Source organism: Scylla paramamosain, chromosome 12 (genome assembly GCF_035594125.1).
Source record: "Scylla paramamosain isolate STU-SP2022 chromosome 12, ASM3559412v1, whole genome shotgun sequence".
Taxonomy (NCBI): domain Eukaryota; kingdom Metazoa; phylum Arthropoda; class Malacostraca; order Decapoda; family Portunidae; genus Scylla; species Scylla paramamosain.
Genome location: NC_087162.1, coordinates 7,198,411 through 7,220,000, shown reverse-complemented (window position 1 = coordinate 7,220,000; position 21,590 = coordinate 7,198,411). Strand labels below are relative to the sequence as shown.

The 21,590-nt window shown below is 39.8% G+C and overlaps 1 protein-coding gene across 7 annotated transcripts in view; it reads left to right on the top strand.

Moving 5' to 3' along the window:
- Positions 1–13,367, top strand: part of LOC135105640 (histone lysine acetyltransferase CREBBP-like) — a 49,277-nt gene extending 35,910 nt beyond the window's left edge. For 4 of the 7 annotated variants that reach the window (XM_064013995.1, XM_064013994.1, XM_064013997.1 and 1 more), the window contains one exon: positions 11,732–13,367. In XM_064013995.1, the coding sequence (XP_063870065.1) occupies positions 11,732–12,107 (376 nt within the window). In that variant the 3' untranslated portion in view covers positions 12,108–13,367. Of the gene's footprint in view, positions 1–6,566; positions 6,638–11,731 lie in introns of all 7 variants that reach the window. The other 3 variants (XR_010270935.1, XR_010270934.1, XM_064013999.1) reach the window with 2 other exon arrangements.
- The last annotated feature ends 8,223 nt before the right edge of the window (positions 13,368–21,590 follow it).

The following is a 21,590-nucleotide window of genomic DNA, read 5'->3' as shown; positions in this document are numbered from 1 at the left end:
GAAAGATCAGAAGTCAGGCGTTCTGTGGCTTCCCTGCGTGATATGTTTACCTCCTGAAGGGTTGGACGTCTATGAAAAGACGTGGAAAAGTGCAGGGTGGTATCATCAGCATAAGAGTGGATAGGACAAGAAGTTTGGTTTAGAAGATCATTAATGAATAATAAGAAGAGAGTGGGTGACAGGACAGAACCCTGAGGAACACCACTGTTAATAGATTTAGGAGAAGAACAGTGACCGTCTACCACAGCAGCAATAGAACGGTCTGAAAGGAAACTTGAGATGAAGTTACAGAGAGAAGGATAGAAACCGTAGGAGGGTAGTTTGGAAATCAAAGCTTTGTGCCAGACTCTATCAAAGGCTTTTGATATGTCCAAGGCAACAGCAAAAGTTTCACCAAAGTCTCTAAAAGAGGATGACCAAGACTCTGTAAGGAAAGCCATTAGATCACCAGTAGAGCGGCCTTGACGGAACCCATACTGGCGATCAGATAGAAGGTTGTGAAGTGATAGATGTTTAAGAATCTTCCTGTTGAGGATAGATTCAAAAACTTTAGATAAGCAGGAAATTAAAGCAATAGGACGGTAGTTTGAGGGATTAGAGCGGTCACCCTTTTTAGGAACAGGTTGAATGTAGGCAAACTTCCAGCAAGAAGGAAAGGTAGATGTTGACAGACATAGCTGAAAGAGTTTGACTAGGCAAGGTGCAAGCACGGAGGCACAGTTTCGGAGAACAATAGGAGGGACCCCATCAGGTCCATAAGCCTTCCGAGGGTTTAGGCCAGCGAGGGCATGGAAAACATCATTACGAAGAATTTTAATACGTGGCATGAAGTAGTCAGAGGGTGGAGGAGAGGGAGGAACAAGCCCAGAATCGTCCAAGGTAGAGTTTTTAGCAAAGGTTTGAGCAAAGAGTTCAGCTTTAGAAATAGATGTGATAGCAGTGGTGCCATCTGGTTGAAGTAGAGGAGGGAAAGAAGAAGAAGCAAAGTTATTGGAGACATTTTTGGCTAGATGCCAGAAATCACGAGGGGAGTTAGATCTTGAAAGGTTTTGACATTTTCTGTTAATGAAGGAGTATATATATATATATATATATATATATATATATATATATATATATATATATATATATATATATATATATATATATATATATATATATATATATATATATATATATATATATATATATATATATATATATATATATATATATATATATATATATATATATATATATACACACACACACACACACACACACACACACACACACACACACACACACACACACACACACACACAGTGAGGTACACAACAATGCACGGTCATTATGACCGTGCATTGTTGTGTACCTCACTGGAATAATGCATTGATATTTTAATGAATATTTGATCAGAATAACAAATCAAGACTGGCATAATGAACTTGACAGTAGTGCAAGCACTGGAATTTAATAAATATTTTGTCAGAATAACGAACCAAAATTGGCAAGATGAATTCACTGTTCATGTGAGCACTGAAATTTTAATGAAAATTTAATCGAATAACAAACTAAAGCTCGTAAGACTAATTCACCAGCTGTGCAAGCCACTGTTCACCTATCCACCGCCTGTTCCTTCCTCCCTTTTTTGCTTTCCTCTCCCTTTTGTCGCCTCAACCCTCTCGCCCTGTCACCTTCCCTCCCCTTATCTGTCAGAGGTAAGGACAAGGGAGTGAAATCTCACTCCATCTCTCCCCCTCATTCATTTTGTCATTTTCGTTTCATATTTTCTCACTTTCTCACTCACTTTTCTCACCGATCTTGCTAAGTGCATGCCTCCCTTTCTCCCGCAGCCTCGCTGCACGAGACTTTCTTCTTTCTTTCACCCCTATTCTGTCCACCTCTCTAACACAAGAGTTAACCATTATTCTCAATCATTCATCCCTTTCTCTGGTAAACTCTGGAACTCCCTGCCTGCATCTGTATTTCCACTTTCCTATGACTTGAATTCCTTCAAGAGGGAGGTTTCAAGACAATTATTCATCAGTTTTTTGACAACTGCTTTGACCCTTTTATGGGACTGGCATTTCAGTGGGTATTTTTTTTATTGGATTTTTGTTGCCCTTGGCCAGTGTCCTTCCTACATAAAAAAAAAAAAAAATGTATATGCAATTCCATTTTCATTCTCAGTCAATCCTTAGGATTGTTTTTTGCTTTCACAGAGAGAGAGAGAAGGCGGGAGAGAGAGAGAGAGAGAGAGAGAGAGAGAGAGAGAGAGAGAGAGAGAGAGAGAGAGAGAGAGAGAGAGAGAACCTCGACTTATGGGAGTTTACTGCATGTATACACATGTCGCTGACAGTAGGTAAATGTGACCGATACTTGTCAAAGCAGCATGAAACTCGGGGTGATAATGCGTGAAACTTGGGAGGATACTATATATATTTGTTGTGTTATCTCAAATTTAATGTTGCAAATGTGCTCACTTTTATTTTATTTTATTTATTTATTTTTTTTATTTAGTTATTTATTTATTTATTTATTGTTTTTCAGGGGGGAGGGAATTTTTTTATATTATTTTTTTGGTTCCCTGGAACCAATTAATTTCTCCCATAGGTTCTTCAGTCGCTATAACGCACATTTGCCATAATGAACGTTACATGGGAACAAATCATGTTCATTGTCATGTACTGTACTGTATATATATATATATATATATATATATATATATATATATATATATATATATATATATATATATATATATATATATATATATATATGCAACAAAAATCCAATAAAAAAAATGCTCACTGAAATGCCAGTCCTATAAAAGGGTCAAAGCAGTAGTCAAAAATTGATGAATAAGTGTCTTGAAACCTTCCTCTTGAAGGAATTCAAGTCATAGGAAGGTGGAAATACAGAAGCAGGCAGAGAGTTCTAGAGTTTACCAGAGAAAGGGATGAATGATAGAGAATACTGGTTAACTCTTGTATTAGAGAGGTGGACAGAATAAGGATGAGAGAAAGAAGAAAGTCTTGTGAAGCGAGGCCGCGGAAGGAGGGGAGGCATGCAGTTCTCAAGATCAGATGAGCAGTTAGCATGAAAATAGCGGTAGAAGACAGCTAGAGATGCAACATGGCTATGGTGAGAGAGAGGCTGAAGACAGATCAGTTAGAGAAGAGGAGTTGATGAGATGAAAAACTTTTGATTCCACCATGTCTAGAAGAGCAGTATGAGTGGAACCCCCCCAGACATGTGAAGCATACTCCATACATGAATGGATAAGGCCCTTGTACAGAGTTAGCAGCTGGGGGGGTGAGAAAAACTGGCGGAGATGTCTCAACGCCTAACTTCATAGAAGCTGTTTTAGCTAGAGATATGTGAAGTTTCCAGTTCATATTATAAGTAAAGGACAGACCAAGGATGTTCAGTGTAGAAGAGGGGGACAGTTGAGTGTCATTGAAGAAGAGGGTATAGTTGTCTGGAAGGTTGTGTCAAGTTAATAGATGGAGGAATTGAGTTTTTGAGGCACATATATATATATATATATATATATATATATATATATATATATATATATATATATACATATATATATTGTAGCCGCACCGGCTGGGCATCAATTGGCTCTCAGGTGATCTGTTTTACTGATCACACCCATCATCGTAGGGTCGAGGAAAGGCAGTTCTCCCTGACACGTTTATTGATGAGGTAGGCATGACCGTAAGAACTGCGAACAAGTTCTCGGTCTCAATTTCTTACAAAATAACATTATACATTGATATTAAACACTTTCAACATATAATATTCATTAACAATACATGCGATTAACTTGGCACTATGACAATCAGTTTTTACTACAAAATTAAAGTATTTACCTCGGTCACCATCCTTCCCATCTTTGTCTGAGCGCGACTTGGCCATGAGTGATGCCCGCAGGCGACTAGCAGGTTAACCCCACACTACTAACAAGTGAGCATCGGCTTTGGTGCTTAATATAGCATTAAATACTGACACTTACACATATTACGCGTTTTCATGCAAATAGAAAACTTGAATATTTCACTTATAAATGCCGAGGAATAATGACGTGAGGTACATATGCTTTACATACAGTAACATGGCTCCCCTAAATTGTGTAACAATTTACCTTAAATTAACATTAGTATGTACCTTAAAACTAGGATTAGCACATAATATGTTTTGTTACACTGGCTCCTTGGCGGGGATGCTCCGATCTATTATTATGCATTACCTTCTAACAGCAATACTAGACTATGTATTGGCCTCTCTATGATGGTCCTGTTTGCCCTTATGTGTCTTCCCTGGTTGTCGAGATTACAGTCTGAAACCAGGACCTTAACCTTTCTTACTAGGCTATCATGATCATGAGATACTTCTGTTACTCTTCCCAGTTTCCACTGGTTCCTTGCTAAATTCTGATCTTTGATGATAACTATGTCATTTACACTGAGATTCCTCTTTGGTGTTGTCCACTTATTTCTAAGTTGTAGGAATTGCACATACTCCTTTTTCCACCTGGACCAGAACTGGTTGGCCAGGTATTGTGCTCTGCGCCATCTCTTTATGCAGTACAGGTCCTTCTTAATGAAAATACTTGGAGGAGGCAGTACTACCTTTGTTTTCATAGTTAACAAATTATTGGGTGTCAACGGTGTAGGACTTTCTGGGGAGTTAAGATGGTCCACAGTTAGGAGACAACCATTAACTATATTTTCCGCTTCAACTAAGAAGGTTCTCAGATCTTGGTCATCTAACTGGGTACCATGCTGATCAAGTAACACAGAGAGTACATTTCTCACTGTGCATATCTGCCTCTTCCAAACACCTCCCATGTGACTGGAATTGGGTACATTCATGTTAAAAACAATCCAGTCACACTGATCTTTCATGAGTTCTTGTCTGACTTTATTGTTATTTAATTCTTTCAAGCATTTCTCGTACTCTGATTTGGCTTCTACAAAGTTAGTTCCTTGGTCACATCTCAACTGTCTTACGGGCCCTCTTCTTCCTATAAAGTGACGGTATGCACTTAGGAAGGAACTTGTATCCATGCTGTTGGCTGTCTCTATGTGCACAGCTCTACATGCCAAGCAAGTAAAGAGCACTCCATATCTTTTAAGCTCTTTACGCCCCTCTTTGACATAGAAAGGGCCAAAGAAATCTACTGCTGAGTATGTAAAAGGAGGTGATGGTTCTAGTCTGTCAATAGGCAGGTCTGCCATCTTCTGTCCCTGTGTTGTACTTCTAACTTTACGACAGATAATGCACTTTGAAATGTGCCTTGATACTAGGGATGATCCTCCTACTATCCAGTATCCACATGACTTGATTTCATTTAAAGTTATGCCCCTGCCTTGATGATTTGTCCTTTTGTGATGGTGGCATATTATCAGCTGGGTTATGTGAGATGTTTTGGGGAGGATGACTGGATGTTTGGATTCATCTGTCAGATTAGAAAACCTCAATCTTCCTCCTACTCTCATGATACCATTTTTGTCAATGAAGGGATCCAACTTATAGAGGGAATTGGTCTTGTCTATCACTTTTGTTCCTTCCCCATTGTCTCCTTTAATTAAAGAATTATGGTTAGCAGATGATTCCAGTACATTTATCTCCTTTTGGAATGCCTTTGCTTGCAGTTGTTTTATAATTACATTTTCAGCTTCTGACACTTGTGCTACATTTACTGGCTCATATGTGTTTCCCTTTACTTTAGTAGTGCCATCACCTTTTCCTCTGAAGCTGTTCAGAAGCTTGAGGCATACAGCAACTGCCCTCTTTGCTTTAAACCAATCAGAAAAATACTCAAGTCTTTCTAGTATATCTGTGGGCTGTTGTGTACCTACAGCATGGCATACAACTTTCTTCACTTCAGGATCATTCTCATTTATGACCTTGTACTGGGAATGGCTATCCATTTTGCTATGTTGCCAAAGGAATTCTGGGCCATTCCACCAGATCTTGCCATTACACAATTCATCTGCTGTCATGCCTCTAGATGCATGATCTGCTGGGTTATACTGCGTCTCTACAAATTTCCACTGGTCTGGTGAAGTGTGATCTCTTATTGTTTCTACTCTATTTGCAACATATACATGGAATCTCTTTGCTTCATTTGCAATGTAACCAAGGACTACTTTGCTGTCTGTCCAAAATACTTCTTCCACATTATTATACTCAAGTTCTCCCTTCAAGAGTTTATGGATTCTAACTGACACCACTGCTGCTGCTAGTTCTAGTCTGGGAATTGTTATGGTTTTTAGAAGTGTGACACGTGCCTTTGCCATTACTAATGCACAATGAATTCGGCCAGTCTTGCTAATTAATTTAATATATGAGCACTGGCCATATTCCTCTTGACAGGCATCTGAAAAGTGATGGGAGTACAACCTTTTCTACTTCCCCAAAGTCATCAGGTTTGTAGCATCTAGGTACCTTTAACTGATCTAGTTTGTGCAGCTCATCCTTCCATTTTATCCATTTAGGTTTGACATAATCTGGCACCTCATCATCCCAATCAACTGCATTCTTACATAATTCTTGTAAAATTTGCTTTCCAGTCAGTATGAGAGGTGACACTAGACCTAATGGATCATATATGGAGCTCACTGTTGACAGAATGCCTCTCCTGGTGAGTGGCTTGTCTTTCAGCTTTATTCTAAATTGAAATGTGTCAGATTCTATGCACCACTCAACTCCCAAAGTTCTTTCTATAGGCAGTGTGTCTTCATTCTTACTAAAATCCAAACTTTTAATTCCATCTGCTCTCTCATGAGGAGAAATTGCAGCTAATACATCTTTGTTGTTTGACAAGAACTTATGAAGGTTAAAACCTCCCTTGTAACATAATTCTTTGCTTTGCTGAATAAGAGTGACAGCTTCATCCATTGTAGCTACTGACTTCAAACCATCATCAACATAAAAGTTGTTTCTTACAAACTTGGCTGCATCAGATCCATACCCGTAGTCATCTGCAGCTTTCTTAAGTGCAAAGTTAGCTACACTTGGAGATGATGTAGCTCTAAACAGGTGAGCTGTCATCCCGTATTCAGCTATCTCATTATTAAGGTCACCATTTTCCCACCAAAGGAATCTTAACATGTCTCTGTTCTGGGTTGACCTTCACTTGATGGTACATTGCTTCTATATCACATACAAGTGCAATCCTTTCTTGCCTAAACCTACACAACACTCCAATAAGTTTGTTGGTAAGGTCTGGGCCTTGTAACAGGTAACTGTTTAGTGACTGGTTCCTGTAGTTTGCACTACAGTCAAAGACAACTCTCCACTTTTTTGGCTTTCTATGATGATAGACTCCATGATGTGGAATGTACCAGACCTTACCATCATTCCTAACTAAATCCTTTGTCGGTACAACCTCTGCATAACCCTTTGTAATCATATCATCCATGAACACTTTGTAATCACCTTTGTGTTGATTATCCTTCTCAAGTTTAGCTCTTAACTTCTTGAGTCTCTGCTCTGCTAATAATTTGTTGTTTTGAAGCTTGACATTATCATCTTTAAGAGGAAAGGGCAACTCATAATGGCCATCCTTCAGCTGATGTACTCCTTCTTTCATCTTACTCATAAACCTTTTATCTTCATATGATAATGGAGTGTCAGCTGACTTTCTATCACTGAAGTCAAGTTCAAACATATCTCTCACTTGAGAAGGATTAATCATCTCTTTGGTTTTAGTAGGAAACACTAAGAAATTAACCCTCTTTTCTTCATTGATTTCTACTTCTTGTGTCACTGTTCTGTAGACTACCACTGTATCCTCCAATGGACTTGAATGGGGTGAGATTTTACCAGTGATCCCCCAACCTAGCTCTGTCCTACGAGCATAGGGATGCTTCTTGCTATCACCTGCTATTTGCTCTTCTGCCATAATGGCTTCTGCACAATCAAGACCAATGAGGAGTCCTATGTCAACGTTTGGGTCATATTTCATTAGTTTGTCAGAGACTGCCTTTAAGTGGGGCCAGTCGCAAGCAGTCTCGGGCCTTGGTATCTGACTCCGTCCAGCTGAAATGTTTTCTGTTGAATATGCTGAAGGGATTGATATTTCCACTTCTTCATTATAACCTCTTACTTTAAGTCCATGAATTTTGATAGAGTGATCTGTTTTCCACTTATTGTGTGGATATTGAGTGACACTGATGGTCCACTAACTCCCAATTTATTCAGAGTGCTTTCCTTGATGAATGAAGCATCAGACTGCTCATCCAGCAGGGCATACACTAAAACTTTATTCTCTTCATTACTAATATGATGTAACCATACAGGAACTATCATGGTGTGCATGTCATGTGTCACTGATTCTGTAACTTTGACCTTATTTGCTACTACTGTGGGTTTATCATCTTTAGGCTGAGTTGCTTGTGCTGGCACCTTTTGGCTCTCGGTTCTTGTCACATCATCATTGTGAAGAGCTGTGGGATGGTATCTCTGACATACTTTACAAACTTTCCTTCTTCTACAATCCTTTCCTTTGTGATCCATTTTTAGACACCCTGTACATAACCGTTTTTCTTTAGCAAATTTGTACCTAGTATTACCATCAAGTTTGGCAAATTCCTTGCAATCATCTAAATCATGATCCTTTGTACAGTAGTGACAGAATCGTCCTTTCCTTTCCAGGTCCTTGGGATACTGTTTGTTGGCTTGTACATTTATTTTACTTTGGAATGACCACATTGGTTTTTCCTCAATTGCTTTAGCCATGAAAGTTCTACTCCCTCTATTCTTTGTCATGATGTTTGATTCCCTTGGTTTCCAATTGGTTGCCCATGTTTGAGTTTTGATCCAATCATTTACTTCCTTACTTACTGAATTCCAGGAAAGAAATGGATTGCTTGTTCCTTTTGCTTCTTTCTGGACAAATTCACATAACACTTCAAAGGGTGGGTGGTGCTCTTCATTGCTACTAGGAGTGTTGTTATTACCGTTAGTATCAAGATATATCATTACTTGCTTTCTCCAGTCATGAACAATATGTTCCGGGAGTTTTGCTAGCACCTTTCTCTGCTCTCTCGGATCATTCAGAAATGACAAATAAGAAGTGTGTTTCATTGCAGCTAAACAGCACTTCAAAAAATCTGAGAATGCTGTTAATGCTGGACCATTATGCGGAGAGATTGGTAGCCAGTTCATTAACTTTTTTGTGTAAGCATCAGCTATGATGCTTTTGTTTCCAAATCTATCACTAAGAATTTTCTTTGCTTGCACATAGTCAGCATCAGAGTTAAGGTGCATTAACATTTTAATGGCATCCTTTGCCTCACCAGTTGTATACCTCTCTAAGTAGGCAAGTCTCTCTTTACCAATAGAAGTTTTAGACTCTACATAAGTTTCAAAGTTTTTCAACCAACTTTGAAATTCCATGGGTTCTCCATCAAAAGTGTTAGGCTCTATTGGAGGGAGGCTCCACTTGGGATCAGGTATGTTGATTGCAAAGGTTCCCCCAGGATGGGAAAAGGATTGATGATTCTGTCTCACATTATTAGGCATGTTGACATTATGAGTGTGTCTATGAGAGCTTGGTACAAGACTTTGAGCTGTAGGGTTGAGATTTATTACCTGAGGTTCACTAAATATTTGTCCATGTACTTCATTTGTCATCAATTCATTATCTCTAATGCAAGAAGGTTCCTGTGGGTCATGGAATGTAACATATTTGTGAGGCATGGCATTGTCACTTTGTTGATTTGCAATTGCTTGTGCTTTCATTTCATTTTGTGACTCTATGTATTGTTGAAGATAACTTTGCTTCTCTACACTTTCATCATTACCTGGAAGCATTTTTACTTCCTCTTCAACTAAGCTAAGAGCATTAAGTTCTGCACTAGCAACTGCTATATCTCTCTCTTTCTTTTTCTTTGCAAACATTGCCTGGTCTCTTGCTAACATAACTTCTGCATCTGCTTTTGTCTTAGCTAACATAAGTTCTGCCTCTGCTTTTGTCTTAGCTAACCTAATTTCTACCTCTTCTAAATTATCATGATATTCCATTTCCTTTCTAAGTCTGGCTACTTTTGCTGCTGCTTCTTGCTTTCTTTGTGCTGATGAACGTGATTAAGTAGATGAGACTCTAGAATGCCTAGACCGTTTGCTAGAACAAATTGATCCTCTGTCATTCTTTAACTCCTTTCTTTTACATTCTATACTTTCTAATATTTCATGGTGAACTCGTTGATTGTGTTCCAGCTCTTCACTTAGCTCCTCTGACTTTTCTGGCTCTAGTTCCACCAGTTTTGTGTATTCCACATAATACTGATGAAATGCCTTTATTACTTCACTTGACATGGGCTCTAATTCAAAGGGGCTAATTACAATTTTTAATCCTTTCTTAATTTTGCTGGTAACACCGCTCCATTTACGCATACAGGACTCTGCTCTTCCTTTGGTTACACTGACTTGATATTCTCTTCCTTTGTCGGTCAGCACTCGCTCCCTGACACTAACTTCTTCAATACAAGTTTGATCCCTGTCCACTTGCTCACCCTCACCTTCCCTATGGCCATCTACGGCATTAATTTCCTCAGTATCAGACATATCTAACAACTTAATTGTGTCAATACTGAGACACTGAAAGAGCAATTAAAATTGCCACTCTTAATACTAGCTAATTGTGGGTAATTTTCACTTAGGCTACTCAATTCAGTGCACATACATACTATTATACTTTCTTGCCTGTGACCATGGGTTCTACAAAATGGTGGCGAGGCACAGTGGGTAGAAGGGAGTGGTTGTCGTCAAGGGTAGAGCTGACCCCGGGGCCTCAGAGGTCAACCTATAGGCTTACGTCAGCGTCCCCTCGTCCTGTGACTCACTCTTGCTACGGTTTCACATGGAACCAATTTCTTGCTTGTAGGTCGAGTTCTTACTGTAGCCGCACCGGCTGGGCATCAATTGGCTCTCAGGTGATCTGTTTTACTGATCACACCCATCATCGTAGGGTCGAGGAAAGGCAGTTCTCCCTGACACGTTTATTGATGAGGTAGGCATGACCGTAAGAACTGCGAACAAGTTCTCGGTCTCAATTTCTTACAAAATAACATTATACATTGATATTAAACACTTTCAACATATTATAATATTCATTAACAATACATGCGATTAACTTGGCACTATGACAATCAGTTTTTACTACAAAATTAAAGTATTTACCTCGGTCACCATCCTGCCCGTCTTTGTCTGAGCGCGACTTGGCCATGAGTGATGCCCGCAGGCGACTAGCAGGTTAACCCCACACTACTAACAAGTGAGCATCGGCTTTGGTGCTTAATATAGCATTAAATACTGATACTTACACATATTACACGTTTTCATGCAAATAGAAAACTATTGAACATTTCACTTATAAATGCCGAGGAATAATGACGTGAGGTACATACGCTTTACATACAGTAACATACATATATATATATATATATATATATATATATATATATATATATATATATATATATATATATATATATATATATATATATATACACACACACACACACACACACACAAAAAAAAAAAAAAAAAAAAAATGATATTCATAGATAACAAAATTCACACATGAAAATGTGCAAATATGACAGACCAATTATTTAATTTCTTTATATGTAATTATATATGCTACAATGTTTGTGTGTGTACAGTTAAAAGTTTTAAGTTAATCTTGTGATTAAGAAAGAGTATTCACATACTCTGTTAACCTCTACAGATTCCCCAATCCTGGTCCTGGCGGAATAATAGGGCAACCGCCACCGGGTCAGGTTGGTAGCATTAGACCAGGAATGATGGCACAACCCAACCCGATCAACCAAAATGAAGGACCACCTGGCCCAGCATCAGTTATGGGGTCCCCAGACCAACTAGGCCAGCCTAGCCAGCACAAAAAAAAGGCCTTGCAGCAGCTCTTACATACTTTGAAGAATACCACAGATCCTCATCAGCAATCTATGGTTTTACAAATATTCAAAACTTATCCTCAGATTATGGAAGATTTTATCAGATATCAAAAAATTCAGCAACAAAGTCAAGAGCAACAACAGCAGCAACAACAACAGCAACAACAGCAACAGCAGCAACAGAATTAGCAACAACATAAGAAAATAAGGGAACCTGCAAGAAGCCATCAGGTCTACATGTGGCAGTTCCTGTATGAAACATACCTACATATAGATAGAGTATTATTACTATTATTATTTTTCTCTTTTATAAGCAATGAATTTTATTTTTTATTATTATTACTATTGCTGTTGCTACCACTATTACTATTGCTACTAGTTTTGATATTGTTATAAGTATATTATTACTTTTGCTATAGTTATTGTTATTATTATTATTGCTATTGCTAGTATTACTTCTGTTGCTATTGGAATTGTTATTAAAATTGTTATTGCTACTATTATTGGTCTTACTATTAATATTGCTATAACTGCTTATGATATTGCTACTTTTATTGCCATTGCTAATTATCATTGCTATTGCTACTAGTATTGTTATTGCTAATACTTTTGCTATTGTTATTATTACAACTATTGTTTATTTTCTTACTGTTACTAATACAATTTACTATTACTGTTTCATTTGATAATACAATCCATTATTACTATTTCTACAATTATTCCTATTGCTATTATTATTGCTGCTAATTTTTTATTGCTAATATTATTATTGTTATTGCTATTGTATCAGCCTCAACAATTATTTTTATTATATATATGTATATTCACCATTTCATATCCATCACACATGCGATGTGTTCATATATTCATCCCACATGTGCCCATGGCCAGCCAGTCTATTCTATTTTTAACATTTCTTCTCTACCTCTCAAGCAAATTTCACACCTCACTTCCAGTCCTTAGGGAAAACACCTGTGTTCGCTCTGAGTCTTTCCCTTCTTGGTCATTGACTAAAGGTCATTGACTAAAATAACAGGCTCACCCATTGGCCCTTTCACCTCATTTCCTGGCATCTCATTGGTTATTTCTCCCAAAAACCTAAAACGTGATCCACTATGCTCAGATAAATATAGCCCACATGATAGTGAGTCAGTCAGTTTCAGTCAGAGCTCAGTCAGTCTGTCAGTCAGTCCCAGTCAGAGCTCACTCAGTCAGTCTCAGCCCCGGTCAGAGCTCAGTCAGTCAGAGTTCAGAGTCAGTCCCAGTGAGTCAGCAGTCAGCCTTGGTTGCTTGGTCAGTTCCACTCAGTCACAGTTAGTCTTGAGAGACGCTGCTCAGTCATCATTTCATATCACCTCAGAGAAAGAGAGCAATCAATTGTCACATTATAATCTCATCTCGTATCAAGTGTGTACATTCTGCTTACTATTAAATCAAGAAGAACTCTCATCATCTTGTCTTTTACTCGCACACATCAACTATATCAGCCCACAGTCCGCCATGCCACAACATTACCAAGCTCACTACTGGTCCTCCACACTACCAACACACCAAGCTCCTCATCTGGTCCAGCAGTGGTGAGTATCTCATCTAAACTCAGAACAAAAGTAAAGAAGAGGAGAGATAAAACTATTCGATACAGTGGTAGCAGCGGTAGTCAGTCAAACAGGAAACAAGTGGTGAGCATCAATCCTGTCCCTACATCGAACAATATTAGAACACTGTTATTATTATTATTATTATTATTATTATTATTATTATTATTATTATTATTTTTATTATTATTATTATTATTATTATTGCTATTACCATTAACATCATTACTTTCATTGCTTTAGGTATTACAATTACTATTGTTAAAATGTTATTGCTACTATTATTACTATTAGTTTTATTTTTGCTATTGCATTTTTTGTCTCTTCTACTACTATTAGTATTATTGCTATTAATATTACTACAACTGCTATCCCTGATATTCTTGATATTACTACCACTGTTAATACTTTTGCTAGTATTGCTCTTGGTAATATTATTGTTATTGCTACAATTAATGATATTGATGTTATAATTGCATAAACTTCTCTTACTTCAAAACTTATTTCCTTTTTAAGCAGTTTTAATAATTTTATTAAGTGTCATAAGGTTTTGCACCTGGCTCAGTTTTCAACCCTATTGTTATCATTAATAGTATATTTATACATTTTTGTTATATTTCTCACATTTTCCAACCATGTCTAATCTATACCATTCCCTCTTCAACCTGATCATATGCATATTAACTCAAATGACATTGCTGTGGAAATCATTAATGAAATGTATGGGCACTCTGATTTGCATACCTTTTCAAAATACTATGACCTCTCTTCTTTTAACAATATAATTACTCCTCAAGACGTATCACACCTTAACATAATTCATATGAACTCAAGGTCATTACCCAAAAACTCAGATAATATACAGTCTTTCCTTAATTGTCTTGACAACCCTCTGGACATTATAGTATTCTCTGAAACCTGGCTCACAGATACCACTTCTATCATCTTACTCAGGAAACAGGGCCTCAAGGTCTCTCAGTCCTTGTTTGCAAGTTGTTAAATTCAGAACAACAACATGATTTAACATTTACTAATAAAGATACAGAAATTAACACAGTTAAAATAATCACAAACTGCTAACTTTTTAGTTTGTGTCATTTATAGACCCAACAGTAGCAGTAGATAAATTTACTGATATCTTTAACACATTTCTACAAAATATATCAACAAACAACAAAATCATACTTATAGGGGACTTTAATATAAATCTATTGGAACATACAACCAACCCACCAACAAACAACTTTCTTACAGGCATCCAGTTGCAAAATTTCTTCTCTCACATAACTAGACCAACTAGGTTTCCAGACAGTGAAAATTTCAGTGAACCCTTGCTTCTTGGTCATATATACACCAATTTTATGTCAGCAAATCACTTCTCTGCCAGCACTCGCTTCCCATGAGATATGCTTTGCTGCTTCACACCGCCAGTTGCTGCGTAGTTTTCACCAAGACCAGACGTCACTGCTCTGGCCCACCCCATAGTCAAGTTGGCTGCCTTCTTCCTGTTATCCATCTGGAGTGGAAAGGCCTGGCCACAGCCTGTTATCCATTTAGGAGCTGGCTGCACCATCAGCCTGTTATCCATGTAGGAGTGGAGAAGTGCCCTTTGGAGCACTGGTGAGAGTTTATGACTAGAACACTGACTTAGAGTTGCATGGAACTACTGACTTTTCAAATGAGAATATTATAAGGCACAATATTTCATTTGCTACAGCTGTTAAAAGCTGTCACAGAACTTAATAAAATCATCTGATCTTAGCCCAAGTTGGAACATGAAAATGCTACCGAATTCATAGGATCACTGAACCAGTACATGCTGGAAACCATGGAAAATATGTGGGATGAGCAGTGGTGTGTGAAAAATGCATGTCAATGATGTCTATTTTTCTGCCGCCTCGGTTCTGTCAAATTGTGGCTCATATTATTTTTACTTCACTAGTGACTTCAGGGGACTATACATACACTGAGAATGCATGCATGCTTGTTTGCAAAGACATTATACCTCTGCTAATTTATATATATATATATATATATATATATATATATATATATATATATATATATATATATATATATATATATATATATATATATATATATATATATATATATATATATATATATATATATATATATATATTTTTTATTTTTTATTTTTTTATTTTTTAGATAAGATTTTGTTACAAAATGCATACATGTAGCAGCCCTATACATGAGAACATGAGCATGCTGTGTGCATGGAATAGCCTTGTGTTGCACATTGTTTATAGAGGCTGCCTCCTTAGCTATAGTGCTAATGGAGAGCTGACATAAGCGTATTGATTGATTTCTGAGGCCCTGAGCTTATGATAGTGTCCATGTGTATGTATGTGAGGGTTAGCTGATCATGAAATAATTGTTATATGGTACCGTGTAATTGTAGTTCTATGAGTGTGTGCATAAATAGTGTGAGTAGCAATTACCATTAGCTGTATTAGTAATCATCATGACTCGTAGTTATGTCTTGCAAGCTAGAATGGGTGTCACCTGGCAGAGGTGATGACATTGGAGGCAAGGTTTGAGGCATGAGTACCAAGACTGTGATGCAACAAGACGTGTAAGTGAAAGGGAAAGCAAATTAAGCTTTTGCAAGTAGAATTCAACCATCTTGTTTGTGACGTCACGGATAGTGATGGTGTGATGGTAATTGGCTAGTGTGAACCGCACCTTACTCTGTGGTGGTGGTGCCTGGCCCTTTCTCATGCTTGGCAGGGCCTGTAAATCCTCGGCCAGTACATTGAGCCTGGGGTTGAATTAAAAAATTGCAAGGCGTCTCGCATCTGTACATATAAAATTTCAGTGTTTTCTTCCAGGCCTTTTCTTGTGTCTTGATGCCATGCTGCTGTTGTAAGTGTATTCTTGGGGCTCCAGATGCTAGGTGGCAGGTGAGCAGTCGAGACAGCTCCGTTGTTGTCATGCTGATGTAAGTTGAAGAGAGAACTTCACAGTTTCTTCATTTACAGGTCAACTTATACACAGTGTGTGTTACTGTATGTAAAGCATATGTACCTCACATCATTATTCCTTGGTAATCATAAATGAAATGTTCAATAGTTTTTTATTTGCATGAAGACATGTAATATGTGTAAGTATCAGTATTCAGTGCTATATTAAGCACCAAAGCCAATGCTTACTTGTTAGTAGAGTGTGGTTAACCCACAGGTCGCCTGTGGGTGTCACTCAAGGCTAAGTCGCGCTCAGACAAAGACGGGCAGAATGGTGACCGAGATAAATACTTTAATTCTGTAGTAAAAACTGGTTGTCATAGTGCCAAGTTGATTGCATGTATTGCTAATGAATACTGTGATATGTTTAATATCAGTGTATAATGTTATTTTGTAAGAAAATGAGACCAAGAACTTGTTCACAGTTCTTACGGTCATGCCTACTTCATCAATAAATGTCAGAGAGAGAGAACTGCCTTTCCTCGACCCTACAATGATGGGTGTGATCAGTAAAACAGATCACCTGAGAGCTAATGAAGACCTGCCAGTGCAGCTACAGTTAGAACCCATTTCCACAAGCAAGAAATTGGCTCCACATGAGACCATAGAAAGAGTGAGTCACTGGACAAGGGGATGCTGACATAAGCCTACAGGTTGACATCTGAGGCCCTGGGGTCAGCTCTACCCTTGATGACAACCATTCCCTTCTACCCACAGTGTCTTGCCACCATTTTGTAGAACCCATGGTCACAGGCAAGAAAGTATAATAACATGTATATGCACTGAATTGAGTAGCCTAAGTGAACAAAAATTACCCAGAATTAGCTAGTATTAGAGTGGTAATTTTAATTGCTCTTTCAGAGTCTCAGTGTTGATACAATTAAGTTAGACATGTCTGATACTGAGGAAATTAATGCTGTAGATGGCTTTAGGGAAGGTGAGGATGAGTAAGTGAACAAGGGTCAAGCTTATAATGAAGAAGTTAGTGTTAGGGGACGAGTGCTGACCAACAAAGGAAGAGAATATCAAGCCAGTGTAACCAAGGGAAGAGCAGAGTCCTGTAAGCATGAATGGAGCAGTGTTACTAGCAAAATTAAGAAAGAACTAAACATTGTAATTAGCTCCTTTGAATTAGAGCCCATGTCAAATGAAGTAATAGAGGCATTTCATCAGTATTATGTGGAATACACAAAACTGATGGAACTAGAGCCAGAAAGGTCAGAGGAGCTAAATGAAGAACTGGAACACAACCAATGAGTTCACCATGAAATATTAGAAAGTATAGAATGTAAAAGAAAAGAGTTAAGGAGTGACAAAGGATCAATTTGTTCTAGCAAACAGTCTAGACATTCTAGAGTCTCAACTACTTCATCATGTTCATCAGCACAAAGAAAGCAAGAAGCAGCAGCAAAGGTAGCCAGACTTAGAAAGGAAATGGAATATCTTGATAGTTTAGCAGAGGCAAAAGTTATGTTAGCTAAGACAAAAGCAGAGGCAGAAGCAATGTTCTCAAAGAAAAAGAGAGATTTAGCAGTTGCTAGTGCAGAACTTAATGCTCTTAGCTTAGTTGAAGTAAAAATGCTTCCAGGTGATGATGAAAGTGTAGGGAAGCAAAGTTATCTTCAACAATACACAAAATGAAATGAAAGCACAAGCATTTGCAAATCAACAAAGTGACAATGCCATGCTTCACAAATATGTTACATTCCATGACCTACAGGAACCTATCTCATGCAACAGATAATGAATTGGTAACAAATGAAGTAGATGGACAAATAGTTAGTGAACCTCAAGAATGAATCTCAACTCTACAGCTCAAAGTTTTGTACCAAGTTCTAGTAGACACACTCGTAATGTCAACATGCCTAATAATGTGAGACAGAATCGTCAAGCTTTTTCCCATCCTGGGGGAACTTTTGCAATTAACATACCTGATCTCAAGTGGAGCCTCCCTTCAATAAAACCTAACATTTTTTTTATGGAGAACCCACGGAGTTTCCAATTTGGATGAAAAACTTTGAAGCTTATGAACTTTTATTAGTAGAGAGAGACTTGCCTACTTAAACAAGTATACAACTGGTGAGGCAAAGGATGTTATTAAAATGTTAATGCACTTTAACTCTGATGCTGACTATGGGCAAGCAAAGAAAATTCTTAGTGATAGATTTGGAAACAAAAGTATTATAGCTGATGCTTACACAAAAAGGTTAATGAATTGGCTATCAATCTCTCAGCACAATGGTCCAGCATTAACAGCATTCTCAAATTTTTTGAAGTGCTGTCTAGCTGCAATGAAACACACTTCTCATTTGTCATTTCTGAATGACCCTAGAGAGCAGAGAAAGGTGCTAGCAAATCTCCCTGATCATACTGTTCATGACTGGAGAAAGCAAGTAATGACATATTTTGATACTAAGAGCAACACTCCTAGTAGTGATGAAGAGCACCACCCACCCTTTGAAATGTTATATGAATTTGTCCAGAAAGAAGCAAAAGGAGCAAGCAATCCCTTTGTTTCCTGGAATTCAGTAAGTAGGGAAGTAAATGACTGGATCAAAACTCACACAAAGGCAACCAATTGGAAACCAAGGGAATCAAACATCATGACAAAGAATAGAGGGAGTAGAACTTTCATGGTGTTAGAGGGCTTGTGAAGAGAGACGCCAGCTGCCGTTGTCTGCCTTTATTGAGACTGGTACAAGAACAGCACGTCTACCCCGTATGCTGGTCGTGGTGCAACTGCCACTGTCGTGGCGCGACTCACGGGCGCCGCTGGTGGCCGCGGGTCCCACAGTTGCCAGTTCGCCATATACATATACATAGACATCTTACAACTTCCCTCCCCCGGAGATAGTACAGGGGCATGACAATGGCACTGAACAATCAACGTGACATAATAAGTAAAAAAAAAAAAAAAAAAAAAAAAAAAAAATGTGGTCCGTAACACAAAATTAGTGACAATGCCTGTGGACACCGACGAGCGAGCACACATCCTTTCATTAATCAACATAAATCATCAAAACTTATATCTTTGCCCGCGGTGCTACCAGTCACAACACAACATAACATGTCCTCATACTTAACATTAAGACATTTTCACTCCACATAGTCATCTAGCCATCTAGGCCTGGCTATCCGGCGGTGGGGGCGGTTAGGCGATGGCTCTGGTGGTGGCTCCTGTGGCTTTGGAGGTGGTGCTGGGTTGGGCTGGGCGAGCGGTTTCAGGTGCAGGTGTGTGCGGAGAGACAGCCTGCCACTTCCGTCGAGCTTCACTAGGTACTGCCTGTTGCCTCTTGCCTCCACAACAATACCTGCCCTGTCCCAGGTCTTGTTAGCCTGATTCTGCACCAAGACCCTGCTTCCAGGGACGATGTTGGAGCGGCTGCACCCATTTGCGTGCTCCTTCATCTTGCTGTGTTGTCTGGCCATCTGCCGCTCTCGTTCACGGAGTGTCCGTCCCCAATGTTCGTCAATCCTGTAGTTTAGTGAGATAGCGGGGACACCATCCCGTTGCCAGCTGAGCCGGAGACTTATCAATATCACGGAGGGGCGTGTTCAGGTACTGCAGCAGGGCGAGAGAAACCTTGTCACTGTTGAGGCTCCCGTTCGTTCCTATGTTGCCCCGCAGCATTCTCTTCGCAGATTTTACTGCAGCTTCTGCACGCCCGTTGCTCTGAGGGTAGTGAGTGGAAGAGAGATGCACAGTGACGCCCCATCTCTTGAAGAATCCCGTCATCTCTTCACTCACCAAATTAGTTCCGCCATCCATCGACACTTGTTCTGGTGCGCCCCACCTCGCAAAGTAGAGCCTCAGCTGGTTCATAATCTTGCTCGAGGTTGCACCAGTGGGCAGCTGCGCCACCTCCAGCCAGCCAGTTAGCCTGTCAGCATAAGCTAAGTATGAGCACCCATCTAGCTGAAAGACGTCCACTACTGTCTGCTGGAATGGATACTCAGGGGGTGGCGTGAGGATCAGTGTCTCAGGTGGCTGCGATGGTGCGTGAGCGTTGCAGGTGTCGCAGGAGGCCCGGTGATGTTGCAAGTCTCCTTCTAAGCCTGGCCAGTACACCGTCTGCCTGGCTCTCCTAAGCATGGAGTCCAGGCCCTGGTGGCTTGCATGGAGGTTTGCTGCCACTTGACGGCGCAGCCCGTCAGGGATAACCAGACGTACATGACCCTGGTCATATGTGTAGGTCACTAAGCCACGTGACACCGACAATCTGTCCCTGACGCTGTAGAAATGCCGCAAGCATTCAATCTCCTGCGCTCTGTGGGGATGCCAGTCACCTGCCAGCACCTTAGCCACCAAGAGCTGGTATGCCGGGTCCTGCTGTGATGCTCGAAGAACCACTTCCTCATCCAGGGTGAGACACTCATTAAAGGTGAGTGCTGCTATGGTGGCTGCAGCCATCGCTCCTGCCAGTTCCTCCACCTGCTCTTCGTCGTGTCCATCGGGTGACGCTTTGAGTGCGGGGTATCTTGAGAGGAAGTCGGCTGCACAGTTCCTTTTACCGGGCAGGTAACGGACAGTGAAGCAGTACTGGAGTGTCTTCTCCTTCAGGCGGAACAGCCGCGGGTTCACTATGTCCGTGAGCGCTCGATCACCCAGAAGCTTGACCAGGGGGCGGTGGTCCGTCACCAGCATCAAGTTAGGGCAGCCCAACAAGAACAGGCGAGCCTTACGGAGACACCAAGCCACGGCGAGCGCCTCACCTTCCACTGGAGCGTAACCTGCCTCAGCAGCTGTTAGGTGACGGCTGCCACACAGCGCCAGGCGCCAGCCAGTCTTACAGCAGAATGGTGCATCCACAGCTGAACAACGGCAGTGTTGCTGGAGGATGACGAAGCCTAGCCCCTCCTTGCTCCAGTCAGTCATCACAGCAGTGGGCCGGGTACGGTCGTAGTAAGTCAGTCCGTCCTTAGCCAGCAGACATATCGTGTCCTTTGCCTGTTTGAGCTTCTGCCGCAGCTGCTCGTCCCAGTACACTTTCTTGCCAGTAGGCTTCTTAAGTAGGTCCCGGAAGGGCTCCATGATGGGGGCTGTTGCAAGGAAGGGTGCCAGTTGATTCACGAATCCATACCAAGACCTC